The following is a 14,156-nucleotide window of genomic DNA, read 5'->3' on the forward strand; positions in this document are numbered from 1 at the left end:
CTGAGCCTTGCTGAGCTGCGGACCCCAAAGCCGGGGCTCAGGCTCTTCCGGCACTCATGTGCCAGAACCCAGCCTGGCAGCGGGCTACGAGGTAAAGTCGTTTCAGGAAGGCCTCCCTCATCTTCCCTCTTTTTCCTGAACGCTGTATGACCCTATACTGCTCCCCTCAATAGAGTTCTTATAGCTCAAGGGCCAGGCACTGGGCTAAGTCCTGCATGCAAGTTCTCTCATGACACACACTAAGCCTTTGGCATAGCCATAGGGAGGTCCCCATTTCACAGACTGGGACACTGAGGCACAGAATGCTTCGGTCATTTGCCCAAGGATACGCAGCTGTAAGAGGTAGCGTGCCAGGACGCACACCCAGGCTTCCGTCCCTCTCTGCTCGTTGTTTGACCCCCTCCGGCCTGCCAGAGCCCAAGTGGTCCAGTTCTGTGAGGCCTGAGCAGGTGTGGAATCATTGCTTTGGGGGACAGGTGAGGGAAGCCAGAAGCAGCTGGTCTCCAGAGAGACACACAGGGACTCATGAGCAGCCGAGGTGCACCGGCTGCCAGCTGGATGGAACAGATGACCTGGGCCCCAGCCAAGGATTCCCCACAATTAGCAGCCTGGGGGTGTGGAGTCAGGCGGGGCTGCCTCTACACCTCAGCCCCGACCAGCTGGTCTCTAGGTCCATTAACCTTTATACGCTTGCTTTCTTCTCTACAAAACGGGATCATAATTTTAAACCCACGGGATTGTCATGGGTGGCGGGGGAGGGGCACAGAATAACTCGGGTCCAGCACCAAGTGTGTGCTGAGTGTAAACACTTTCTTCCCTAGCCCCATGGGGGGCCGCCACCTCCAATCTCACCCAGCCCCGGCCACAAGAGCTCTTCTTAGCAGCTTGAGATAGAGGTTGAAGACAATCCCCTCTTGTGGCTTGGGGGGCGTCAGGCAAAGGTCTGTGCCGCTCTCCCTGGGTCCCTGCTCACCACCTGGAGGATGGGGTCCGGGAAGCATGGGAGTCCCTGGGGGAGCTCTGGGGCCAGGGCAGGGCCTTGCAGGAGGCAGCCCCGTGAGGACAGTGGAGGCAGCAGGCCTCGGAGACTCCCCGTGGGAGGGCACAACAGAGTGAAAAGGGGGCAGGGAGAAGGAATTTGAAACAGATAATGAAAAGCTATTATCTTGAGCTAATATGTCTTGGGTCACAGTCTCCGTCCGCCATTTAACTTTGTGATGTTGGTCCCATTACAGAAACAGCCCCCTGAGCCTGGGTTTCCTCATCCATCAGCTGGTGTCAATCATTCTTCTCTCAGGTCTGTTCTGAGGATTCAGTGAGAAGGTCTGAGAAGGGGCTTGGGGCACTGGTCAGACGTTGTTATTTGTAAAGTTCGCCTCACATGCAACAGAGCGGGGCACACCGTGCCGCTGGCCGAGGGTTAATGGGACCAGGAAGCTCCAGCGGCACCTCTTTTTACCCAGACCTTTTTCCGTTGCCTTTAAATTTCCCTGACTCTGGGGCGCCTGGGTGGCTCAGTGGGTTAAGCCTCTGCCTTTGGCTCAGGTCATGATCTCAGGGTCCTGGGATCGAGCCCCACATCGGGCTCTCTGCTCAGCAGGGAGCCTGCTTCCCTCTCTCTCTCTCTCTGTCTCTGCCTGCCTCTCTGTCTACTTGTGATCTCTCTCTGTCAAATAAATCAATAAAATCTTTAAAAAAAAAAATTTCCCTGACTCTGCTCCTTGGAGGAAGTGGATCTGAGGTCTGGCCTCCAGTCTCCTCGTTTGGCTGCCTGTCGCATAAGTCCTTACCTGTGTCCAGACCGGTGGTCCTTGCTGAGCACTGGGCGGACGACCCTGGGTTTGCATACAAATGTGGCGAGCCGTCAGGAGACTTGTGCCCCTGGTTTGTTGACCCCCACACTGGTGATGGGAGCCTGCTGACGGTCAGGGTGGTTGCCTCCGCTCCTTGTCCTGGGGCCTGTCCTCAGGGGCCCACTGACCTTCGGCAGCTTGGGGTCTGGTTTGGACAAAGGGCTTTGGCGAGTATGTCCTGTGCGGTGGGACAGAAGCTTACTTCTTCCTCCCTGTTGTTTTGGCTTTCTTGACTTTCTTCCTCTCACTCAGCTGTCTCCGATTAGAGGATGTTGCTTCTCTTCGCCTCTTCTTTTTTTTTTCTTTTTAGAGATTTTATTTATTTATTTGACAGACAGAGATCCCAAGTAGGCAGAGAGGCAGGAAGAGAGAGAGAAGGAAGCAGGCTCCCCCATGAGCAGAGAGCCTGATGTGGGGCTCGATCCCAGGACCCTGAGATCGTGACCTGAGCTGAAGGCAGAGGCTTAACCCACTGAGCCACCCAGGCGCCCCTCTTCGCCTCCTTTTCTAAAGACAAGGGTGACGAGTGAACGCTTGGGTTCGGCCAGTGAAGCTCTGACTTTTAGGGAGGTGCTAGAAAGTAGGAAGCCATCTGGTTTAATCGGTGAAGCCTAGAATTTTGTGGAAGAAAAGACGTGGAGGCCATACTCTAGGCTCATTTGGTTTGTTCGTTGGGGCAGCTTTTGGGATCTTTGAATAACGCCGGCCGCATTCTAAGTGAAAAATAGGGAAGTGACTGATCCGCCATATGCAGCTCGTTGGGCTCTATTCTCCAAAATGGGACAATCTTTTGTTTTTTTTCCAACACTGCTTGGCCACAATATTCGTTAGAGTCTCAAGAAAAATGACCAACCAATGGACCCATACATTGTACCACTTTGCAGTTAGATTTGTGTTGTAAAAAAGATTTGGGAATTGGCCCTTTAAGATCCTGTTTGCATTTTGTTTATGTATTGGTGTGTGTTCATATGTGTCCTAAGTGGAGCTAGTTTCTGTAAGTCTGCATGGTGTTGCTACGATTAATCTGTACAAGAGTTCTATTTCGCCCGTTAAAAAGTAAGGGCTTATTAGAATTGGACATTCTAAAACTCAAAGACAGAAACTAACCCAAGTGTTTTTTCACATGATCTTGGAAAATATTCAGTATTAAAACTAACTTAAGGTTGCTAGTTTAATTAAAATGGACTTGTGTTTAGAATTAAAAGCGTTAAATACAAAACTTTTATTCGGACTGTGTTTATTGAAAGTCAGGTAAGTTCATCTTCTCTCCATTGCAAAATTTGTCCAAAACAGGGAGGAAACCAACACCTTAAGACTTTGTCAAATGTCTTGTAAAGTTTAAGGCTCTGAACCTGGAGAAGACTGGCAGGTAGTTTACCGTGAGGCCAAAAACAACAGGTAATTTTCAAGACTTGCCAATATTTACAGAGACCTTTACCATTTGGGCTGAAGCTTTCCCTCGCCCTTCCCAGAAGGCCTCAGAAGTTGTCAAAACCCTTCCAAGCAAAATCCTTCCAAGGTTTGGATTGCTTCTAACAACTCAGACTGTGAGATGACCACCCAGCAGCGTCTGTGCTCAAAGCCACACAGGTGTGCCCCACGCCTTGGGCAGTCGATGGCAACACATGCTTCCTGGAGCCCCCAACAGGCTGGAAAAACAGAAAAGGGCTGTGGCAAAGATATGCTAGGAAACTCACTTGGGAAAAAGGTGTGTTGGCTTCTCAGTTCTCGGTAGGAGTGTCCCCCGCCCCCGAGTGGGCGTGATTTAAGGCTCTATGTTACACAGTTACACTCTCATGACTTAGGAGTTGTGGGCGGGGCTCCCATCAGGCAGCTGTTATGAGCAGGCACACTGAGTGGGCCGGTTCACTGCCAGCAGGCGGATGTGCCCCCAGAGATATGCCCTTACGCCGCAGGAATTCCAGGGACGTGGGGTCCCCTAGGACCTGCAGAGCGAGCATGTGGCGGGCCAGCTCCAGCCCCCTTGCCCGGGACCTTGTGGAATGCAGTGAGCCTGGAGGGAAGGAAGCGGTGCGTTCCTCACACTCGAGTTAGGGGAACCCACGGGTTCCATGCAGCCCGTCCACAAGGAGGACCCGGCATGGAGCACCCTGTGGCAGTCACCCCCAGGAAGACCTGATTGTCTGGGTCAGGAGAGCCGGTCTGAGGAAACAGGGGTGTACAAGCAGCCTGGTTCCAACCAATCTCCTCAGAGGCTCTCAGGAGAACAGAGTCTGAGCGCTCATAACCAAAGTACACAAATCTCGGTCCTGCAGAATGCCGGGTTTCTACCTGGAACTGAAGAATCTTTCTAAAGGTGGGCAGAAAGTTTCCATCCCTTTAACTCTGGTCCTCACCCCATCACAGCAGCAAGTAACTGGAGAGTTAACCAGAAAGTCGTCCCCATTCCCTCAAGGCTGAGGAATGATCAAAGAACAGTGGGGACTGGAACCCGTAACCAAAGGGGACTGATCGCAGCTGCAGATTAGGAAACTCCGCTGCAACTTTTGAACTCAGAAATTTCTCATTTGCCTTCAGAGTTCCCTGAATTTCCTCCTCAGGGAGGTGGATTTGAGGCTTGCCCTCCCATCTCCCCATCTGGAGGCCTCTTGAACCTTCTCCTTGAGGCTGCCTACCTCGTGTCTGTGTGATTGTCTCTGCTGGGCATCAAGCAGATGAGCTCGAGTTCAGTTACAATAACACAAGATTGTTGCTCACCCATTTATTCAGACACTTGGACTGAACACCTGCTCTGTGCCAGGCACCGCTATAGGCACTAGAAACCAAGCCCTGAGTATGTCCAACAAGAGCCGTGCTTTCCCAGGGCTCCCATCCAGGGAGAATGAACAGCAAACGGCTGAACAAGCATCATCTATGGAACAACAAGTGCTCCGAGCGCACTGGAACTGGATGGGGTGGGAGCAGGTGATTGCCTCCACCTGTGCCAGCAGAGGGGCTCAGGATAGTAAAGGGTGTCAACCAGTCATGGTCAAAGGCAGAGATCTGTGGAAGACTGAGAATCCACCTTCTTTCCATCCTCTCCTCCCTTAGCGGTGGCCTGGCCGGACATCCCTCAGGGTGTGCGCCCACAGAGCCCCTGATGTAATGTGTTTGGTTTCCAGGAGAGCTGCACCCTCGGCCGAGTTCTCTGTGGACAGGACACGCCACTTGATGTCCTTCCTGACCATGATGGGCCCCAGCCCCGACTGGAACGTGGGCCTGTCTGCGGAGGATCTGTGCACCAAGGAGTGCGGCTGGGTCCAGAAGGTGGTGCAGGACCTGATCCCCTGGGACGCGGGCACTGACAGCGGGGTGACCTATGAGGTGGGTGAGCTCTGCGGTGGTGACGGGCGACCCTTCCCGGGTGCTTCCTCTTCGCCTGGCCCTGCGCTGTGGGGGGCTTGACATAAAGGATGTAGATGAATGCCCAGGGTGGTCGGGCAGGCCGGCATCGGCTCACCCTCACATATCACATCCAATGTGACCCACACAGCTGGCCATGAGGCCACGGGAGGGGTCAAAGAGCAGTTTCTAGGTAAGCACAGGGCAAGAGAAGGGGTGAGAATGGGGAACCGAAGTTGATGTCCATACGTTAGACTAGGCCAGATTCTGGAGGTTTCCAGACAGCCAGCCAGGTTAAGGAGTTTGGATTCTGTCCTGAATGTTAAAATGCTTCAGCTGTGGTCAGCACGCCAACTTGCATGGAAATGTGAAGCCCTTAGAAAACCAGTGGCAGGACCATCTAGAAGGGACACTGATAAGCTATGGTTTGTGGGCCAAATCAGGACTACCACCTGAGTTGTAAATTCAAACCCAGCCACCCCAATTACATGTTGTCAGGGGCTGCTTTCTCACTACATCAGCTGAGTGGAGTCGTGGTAGCCGACCCAGGAGGGCCCACAGAGTCTTGAAATGTTTACCATCTGACGCTTTATGGACTCATTTGCTAATGCCTGGTCTAGTAGAAAGAGCTTTGGATTGAGGCCAGCCTGGGTCAACTGTCTCCTGGCTGGGATGACCTCTCTGAAATCTTTTCTTCATCAGGATGGAATCTTGTGTACCTGGGAGATCTGAAAGCACAGGTCACCAATTTCCTTGCACGGTGCATAGTGGGGATAGAATTGCATCAACAGCCATAGGGGTTACATCTGTTGTGAAATCTCCATCACCACTTTTGTTCTGATCCTATTACAATCCAATTGCTTTTGTGGTTTTTAACTCCTTTGTTTCCCATACTCTGTATCTGTGTTCCACCCCCCTTCCCCCACAGTCACCCAACAAGCCCACAATTCCCCAGGAGAAAATCCGGCCCTTGACCAGTCTGGACCATCCTCAGAGTCCTTTTTATGATCCAGAGGGCGGGTCCATCACTCAAGTGGCCAGAGTTGTCATCGAGAGAATCGCCCGGAAGGTAATGGCGTAGAGTGCACCCTGGTACAGACCCTTCCCACCAGGAGTGTAAGCAGACTGTACCCCTTTCTGCTCAAGAATCGTGGGGTCCCTTGCATATTCCAGAATCTAGAACTCCTGGACCTCCCAAGGTGTTTTTGTTTTTGTTTTTGTTTTGTTTTAAAGATTTTATTTATTTAACAGACAGAGATCACAAGTAGGCAGAGAGGCAGGCAGAGAGAGAGGAGGAAGCAGGCTCCTTGTTGAGCAGAGAGCCCGATGTGGGGCTCAATCCCAGGACCCTGGGATCATGACCCGAGCCGAAGGCAGAGGCTTCAACCCACTGAGCCACCCAGGCGCCCCCTCCCAAGGTTTCTAAGCATGTGAATTATTCACAAGGTATGAATGAGCAAAATAAACCTAAGGGTAAGGTCGTTCTCAACTGAATGACTCAATCCAGACAATTAGGTTTTATTGTGAGTTCCACAGTTAATTACTAATACCTGCCATGGGTCAGGAAGTGGGAAGCTGCGGCTTTCTTGCCATTTCTCTTTCAGTCCAATGGTAAAAGTTGGCTCAGAACTCCACCGTGGCCTGGGATTTGTACATGGGGCGGACATCCAATTTTATGACCCCCTCCTTCCCCGACACATGCCATTCTTTAATGTGAGCCCTTCTTTCGCAGGGGGAACAATGCAACATTGTGCCTGATAATGTCGATGATATTGTAGCAGATTTGGCTCCAGAAGAGAAAGATGAAGGTATGTAGTCGTCCTTCGTCCTTCATAAACTGACAGTACCTTTTGGGAAAGCAGTTTTCTGAACAGGTGTTAAAAGCTACAAAAACATCTGGTCCTTTGACCTGTTAATCCTGTATTTGAGGACTTCTGCATGGAAGATCATCCAAAATAAGGCCACGACTGGGCACAGGTAGAAGGGAGTTGGTGTAAGTGGGATATGGGAATATGTGTCCACAGGTATCGGGCCTTTGGAGGGGGCGTCATGGTATCCCCAGCATGCTTGGCTTTGTCACACTGGCCTGTGTGCCCGGCGTGGACGCATCCACTTCCCCAGTGAGGAAAGGGATCCTACCCTTGGGGGAGGGGCAAAGCTGAGGGTGGAGCCTGTTTCCTCATGGGATCTAGAGTCACACAACCAGGGCTCTTTCTGGGGCCTTGAACAAGATGCTCCCATCCCACCACATTGTCCTCCCCGTAAAATGGGGATGATCACGGAACGGGCCTTGTTGAGAGTTGTTGTAAGAATCCAATGGGATGAAATATGGAAGGTTCTAAAATGCTGTTGGCGTGTCGTACATGGTGGGAATGCGGGCTGCCCTGAGGTGACCCCTGTGACAGGGTCATTGGGAAGAAGGGGCTAGAAATGAAAAGCCCTTCACGTATTGAGGGGAAGGGACAGTAAGAGGTCTTCCCTGTTGTTTAGATATTATTGCAATGATTAAAATAGAATTCTTCAAGGCAAGTAGCAGCTTCTACCCCAACAGTGAGTACCCAGGTTTGCTAAGGCCAGTCACGTGGCAGGGATCTCCTTACCCCCACATGAGCTTGTGTGGGGGAGAGGGCCAGCCCCAGTGTCCGCAGGCTCCCAGGGGAAAACCTGTTATGTATTCGTTCCAGATGACACCCCTGAAACCTGCATCTACTCCAACTGGTCCCCGTGGTCTGCCTGTAGCTCCTCCACCTGCGACAAAGGCAAGAGGATGCGGCAGCGCATGCTGAAGGCGCAGCTGGACCTCAGTGTCCCCTGCCCAGATACCCAGGACTTCCAGCCCTGCATGGGCCCGGGCTGCAGTGATGAAGGTAAGCGTGCAGCCCCGGGGGCGCCAGTGGCGGCAGAGCCAGAGGAAGGGAGGGGCTAGCTGCCTCTGCCAGCCCCTCGTACCTGATCGGTGTCCCTAGGAGGGCACCAGGAACCTGCCTGTCATGGCCAGTGGGGACCACTAGGGAAGACCCCCCAGCTCCAACAGTGTCTTGGGAGCTCTAAAAACCTGTAGGTCTTAGAACATCAGAAGAATTCTTGATATTATCCACCAACTCCCTCCCAGCATGGAATCAGTGACCTACGGGTCACTAAAGAGCTAGCAAACATCGTATGACAAATCTAGAACTATGAAGCGCCGCCTGCTTCCCCTTCAATCCAGTGTCTTCTGAAGGAAACGGGAACAAGTTGGCCACCATTGAATCCATCACCCTGATTCTGTGTCATTCAGGGACCTTCATGTCTCCCTCCCACCTGAATGAGAGCACCTACTTCTTTTGTCAGGACCGCTGGGCTAACTGCAAGAATTCTGTCTGCTACTGCTCAAAAATCAGACCTGAGCTAGGAGCTCGCACCACTGCTGTGGTGATGGCTCAAGCTTCAGAATGGCACCGAGCTGCCTGCCGTGCTGAAGCCTGCTTCCCAGAGCACGACCCCGCTCCCCACCTGGACAGATCTAGACTCTCACGGGACTTTGATCTTGACTGTCTCAGAGGTGCCTTGAGGCAACAGGAAGGGAGGCAGAATTGGGGCTGGTTCATGGCAGGAAGAAAACCACTTCCAAGCCGAGGATAATTGAAGGAAGCTTCTCCCACCGCAGGTCATTCACCCTCTGGCCCTTCCCGGGGATGGTCTTAAACACTCCCACAGCGGTCTATTGCTGTTCCTGCCTTTGGTAAGGGCCTTCGGAGGGGAGCGAACCCTTCTATCTCCATGTATTCTGGGTATTAATCCCTTAGCAGATTCAGGATTTGCAAATATGTTCTCTCCTTCTTTAGGTTACCTGTTCCCTCTTGACTGTCCTTTTGTACAAGTTTTGAATTTTCCTGAAATCTGGTTTGGCTCTTTCTTTGGTTGCCTGTGCCTTGGGTGTCCTGTCCAAGAAATCGTTGCTAAACTTAATGTCATGAAGGTTTTGCCCTGTGTTTTCTCCTAAGAGCTTTTTGGTATTAGTTCTGTTTAGGTCTCTGGTCCATTTCAAGGTAATTTTTGACTATGATTTTAGGTAAGAGTCTAACCTCATTCTTAAATCGGTGGAGATCCAAATTTCCCAGTACCATCTGTTGAAGAGACTGTCCTTTCTCTACTGAATGGTCTTGGCACCCTTGTCAAATCATTTGCCCATTGACATGAGACTTTGTTTCTAGCTTCGCTCTCTATTCTAGTCCATTGGCCTGTATGTCTGTTCTTACACCAACACCACCGGGTTTTGATTCCTTGTAGCTTTGTAGTTAAGTTTTGAAATCAGGAGGAGTGGAGTTTCTTCAGAGCAAGGTATACCTGTTAGTACGTACTCAGGTAGATGAGGACCATATTCTACCTTCCTGGGGTAACATCTTTCTTACCAGGTTCTGGAAAGCCTGAACTGTGGCTTGTAGAGCCCTGTTCCCTTAACCATTAATTTTTTTAAAGATTTTTTTTTTAATTTATTTGACAGATGTCCCTTAACCATTATTACACTGGAACATAATGTTCTCATTGGTAGTGTGTGCTACCTTTTGTTATCCTTGTCTCTGGGTCTAACGTGTGGTTCCAATGGGGATTTCTTAACTACACACACCACTGGCACTATCCGTAGGTTTAATAACCATGCCTAGGCATTACCCATGTGCAAGTGACAGTCACGGACATAGGCAGGCTGGACTCACACTCAATCCTTTCTAGCTTCACCTCCTACTACCACGTACATGCACTCTCTATACAGAGGTGTTTGCGTAAGCTTTCCCGTCACCTTAAGTGCAGATACCCTTTACCCAACGAAAGTATACTTAGATGTGTCCTTTTGTGTGAAATCTTCTCCCGTACTCCAAGAAGGAGTGCATTTTTCCCCCTCTCTGCTCAATTCCCTGGGCTTACCTTTGTTGTCCTGCTTTCCATACCTGGAATTATTGTGCCTATCTCTTTCGAAAATGGAACACGATCCAGCTCTTACACATCTTTTTAATTTAAGAGCATACCATGAAGCATTCAGAGCTTTCAGTAAATCTTTATTGACAGGAATAAATGGATAGATGAAAGACTTCATTGTTTTTTGGATTTTTTTTTTTTTTTTAAGAACTAAGCAGGCAGACACACATGCACACCCACCCGCTCACCTCTGTGTTTCCACCAGGAGTGGCACCCCCACCACTACTTGGAAACAGGACTACCAAGCCATGCTGAGAGCTTTGATGATCTTTTCCACCAACCTCCAGAGTGTCTACTATATGATCAAGGCCTTTGCTAACACCTAGTGATGGGAGCAAAGCCATATACGCCCAAGATATCAACACAGCAGACTGGTTATGTCCCCTTCTCTAGCACACACAGACAAGTCCTCGCCCCCCACCATTTATTCCCCCATTATAACCAGCCTCTGTAGAGGCAGTGAGCGGTCTGGGGTCACTGAGTATAATCAACTGTTTGGGTATAAATCCATCCCGCGTCCATTCTCAGGTCCCTGTGTCCAAAGGCCAGTCACAATCTTCACCCTCAGTAATCAAATTCTCATTAATTTTTCTAGACTGGGAACTGGCAGCTTTAGACAACTAAAAAAAAATCTCTGGTTCCTTGGAGCAAAAGAGCTTACCCTGTAGCTCAGAATATATATTAATATCTTTCCAGCACTGTCCAGTAGAAGTTTCTATGATGGGCAAGTTCTGTATCTGTACTGGCCAAAATAGTAGCCACTCATCACACATGGCTACTGTGTACTTAAAATGTAATTTGTGACAGAGGAAGTGAATTTTTCATTTTATTTAATGGTCTTAGATGTAGGATAATCCTAGCCCATGCAGCCATGTAACTGTAGATTATGACATCTTAAATTTTACTTTATGTACAATAAAACATTCCTTTACCCATCCAGGCAGCTTTCAGATTTGCTCGAGTCCTAAGTGTCCCTATGTACCTGGGAGGCCTGCCTTCTTGGAGAACAACTCCTGGTTTCAAGATGTGTATACCTTTTCAGTTCCTGTCCATCCTCAACTGCCTGACTCCCCTTGAGTAGCTATCCTGTTTCATTTTCTTTTTAGGTTTAATTCCAGGATATTTAACATACAGCGTTATATTAGTTTCAGGTGTACAAGAGTGATTCAGTAATTCTGTACGTTACACAGTGTTCATTGTGATAACTCTGAGTCCCCTTCACCTATTTCACCTGTCCCCGTCCCCTTCCCCTCTGGTGACTGTCAGTTTCTCCATAGTTAAGAAACAAACCAAATAAGACTTCTTTTTCCCTTTTTGTTTCTGAAATTCCACATTAAGGGAAATCCTCTGGGATTTGTCTGACTTATTTTGTCTGGCATTCTACTCCCCACTTCCATCCATGTTGCTGCAACTGGCAAGGTTTTACTCTTATGGCTGAAAAATATTCCATTAAATACATATCCCACATCTTCTTCATCCATTCACCAAGTGATGGACACTTGGGTTGCTTCCAGAAGTTGGCTATTATAAACACTACAATTCATATAGGAGTGCATATATCCTTTCAAATTAGTGTTTTTTTCTAATTTGGGTAAATACCCAATAGTGTGATGACTGGATCATACGATCGTTCTTTTTCAGGAGACTCTATACGGTTTTCCGCAGTAGCTACACCAGTTTGCAATCCCACCGACAGTCCATGAGGCTTCCCTGTTCCTCCACATCCTTGCCAACACTTGCTCCTTATATTTTTTATTTTCGCCATTCTGACAGGTGTGAGGTTAATAGCTCATTGTAGTTGTGATTTGCGTTTCTCCCAGGGCATCTTTTCATGTGTCTGTTGGCTATCTGTTGGTCATCTTTGGAGACATGTTTGTTCATGTCTTCTGCCCATTTGCTAACTGGATTATTTTGGGGGTGTTAAGTTATTACTATATCTTGGATAGTAACCTTTTATCAGAGAGATCATTTGCAAATATTTTCTCCCATTCTATAAACTGCCTTTTTATTTTGTTGTTTCCTTTGCTGTGCAGAAGTTTCTATTTTGATATAATCCCAATAGTTTACTTTTGCTTTTAATTCTTGCCTCAGGAGACCTATCAAGAAAAATGTTGATATAGCGATTATCAGAAACTACTGCCTGCGCTCCCTTCTAGGATTTTGTGCTCTCGGGTCTCACATTTAGGTCCCTTATGCATTTTGAGTTTGTGCATGGTGTAAGGTAAGTGTTCAATTCCCTTGTTTTGCATGTAGCTGTCCAACTTTCCCAACACCATTTATTGAAGAGACCGTATTTCCCCTTCAAGACCACGTACTAGCGCAAAAATAGACCTATAGATTAGCGGAACAAGACAGAAAACCCAAAAACAAACCCATGATTATATGGTGAATTAGTCTTGGACAGAAGAGGCAAGAACAGGCGATGGGAAAGCTGGCCAGTTGCTTCCGGCTCCCTGTCCCGGAGAGCTGGGCGCACAGGCCCACAGCGTCCGCTCGTGTGTTGCAGACGGCTCCACCTGCACCATGTCCGAGTGGATCACCTGGTCACCCTGCAGCATCTCCTGCGGCACGGGCATGCGGTCCCGGGAGCGGTATGTGAAGCAGTTCCCTGAGGACGGCTCTGTGTGCACACTGCCCACCGAGGAGACGGAGAAGTGCACAGTCAATGAGGAATGCTGTGAGTAGGGTCGCCCAGGGAGTGCGGGGAGGGGGAGGGCAGTGGCCGAGGCCGCAGACGCCACCCCAACAGGGCTGGCCTCCCAGCTCCCAGCAGCTGCCTGATGACCGAGTGGGGCGAGTGGGAAGAGTGCAGCGCCACCTGCGGGATGGGCATGAAGAAGCGGCACCGCATGGTCAAGATGAGCCCGGCAGACGGCTCCATGTGCAAGGCTGAGACATCCCAGGCGGAGAAGTGCATGATGCCCGAGTGTCGTGAGTGGGTGTGGGGCTGGGACTGGTGTGGAGGATCCCAGCACCCTTACTACCTCCCCAGCAGCAAGACAGGAGGCTGGGTGGGTGCGGGGAGAAAACAGGGTCCTCTGTCCACCAAGCAGACCCAAAGAGAGGGGCCTCCCTTGAGGAACACTGAGCAATGCTGAGATGGCAAAATGGTGGCGTCTGGAAAGCATCCACCTGCAGCTGTGTTGTATAGGACCCCAGAGGACCTTGGTTGTGGGGGAGGGGTGGAATAAGAACTTCCAGGCGGGACATCCAGTCCACAGGTCATAGGTCCCCACTCTTGTTCTGCATTGGCCTTGCCTGGCCTCATAAACCATTACAACCTCAGCTTTATGCAAAAATACGCACAGGCCCACAAACCCGTACACAAGCATACATAGGCACACAAGCGTCCGGACATTCGAAGATTTTAGCGAGTGTCCAAAACTTTACTGCATGGTTCTTAGGGATTGGGTGCTGTTTTGGGCGAGGACTTGGGTATTCATATTACGGAGTTACTTCTGCGGTCCTGACCCCCAGGGGAGATGCAGGAGTGACAAGAGCCGTAGTCTACTGAGCCACTTCCTGCTGTGTGGGGTCCCTTGGGGCATTTGAAACCATCAGTCCCTTTCACTAGACTCCAGGGGCCAGAGTGGGGGGACAGGAGATGGGGGGGACAAGGAGAGCAGAGAAGGTAAAAGGAGCCTGTTCTCAGGGGCAAACCTGGCTCTTGGCCTAGATACCATCCCGTGCTTGCTGTCCCCGTGGTCTGAGTGGAGTGACTGCAGCGTGACCTGCGGGAAGGGCATGCGGACCCGCCAGCGGATGCTCAAGTCTCTGGCCGAACTCGGGGACTGCAATGAGGAGCTGGAGCAGGTGGAAAAGTGCATGCTGCCCGAATGCCGTAAGTCCTGGGGCTCCTGGTGCCCCCCCACCACACCCCCTTTCCTGTTACCCAGCGCTGGGTAGGGGTCCTCCTACCAGGTCCTGTAGTACAGCTGTCTGCTGGGGAGAAAGAGCATGGGCTTTGGGTCTCTGTGTTAGCAAAGCTGTTGAACTCAGTCTCCTCAG

General features: G+C 50.3%; 1 protein-coding gene across 1 annotated transcript in view; it reads left to right on the forward strand.

Moving 5' to 3' along the window:
- SPON1 (spondin 1) overlaps window positions 1-14,156 on the forward strand; it is a 253,873-nt gene that overhangs the window by 235,497 nt on the left and 4,220 nt on the right. The window contains exons 8-14 of the mRNA XM_032853529.1: window positions 4,976-5,177; window positions 6,124-6,264; window positions 6,928-7,003; window positions 7,880-8,062; window positions 12,655-12,825; window positions 12,912-13,079; window positions 13,825-13,989. Coding sequence (XP_032709420.1) covers window positions 4,976-5,177; window positions 6,124-6,264; window positions 6,928-7,003; window positions 7,880-8,062; window positions 12,655-12,825; window positions 12,912-13,079; window positions 13,825-13,989 — 1,106 coding nt within the window. The remainder of the gene's footprint in view (window positions 1-4,975; window positions 5,178-6,123; window positions 6,265-6,927; window positions 7,004-7,879; window positions 8,063-12,654; window positions 12,826-12,911; window positions 13,080-13,824; window positions 13,990-14,156) is intronic.

This window comes from Lontra canadensis, unplaced genomic scaffold (genome assembly GCF_010015895.1).
Source record: "Lontra canadensis isolate GAN:19392208 unplaced genomic scaffold, GSC_riverotter_1.0 scaffold7, whole genome shotgun sequence".
NCBI classification, from domain to species: Eukaryota; Metazoa; Chordata; class Mammalia; order Carnivora; family Mustelidae; genus Lontra; species Lontra canadensis.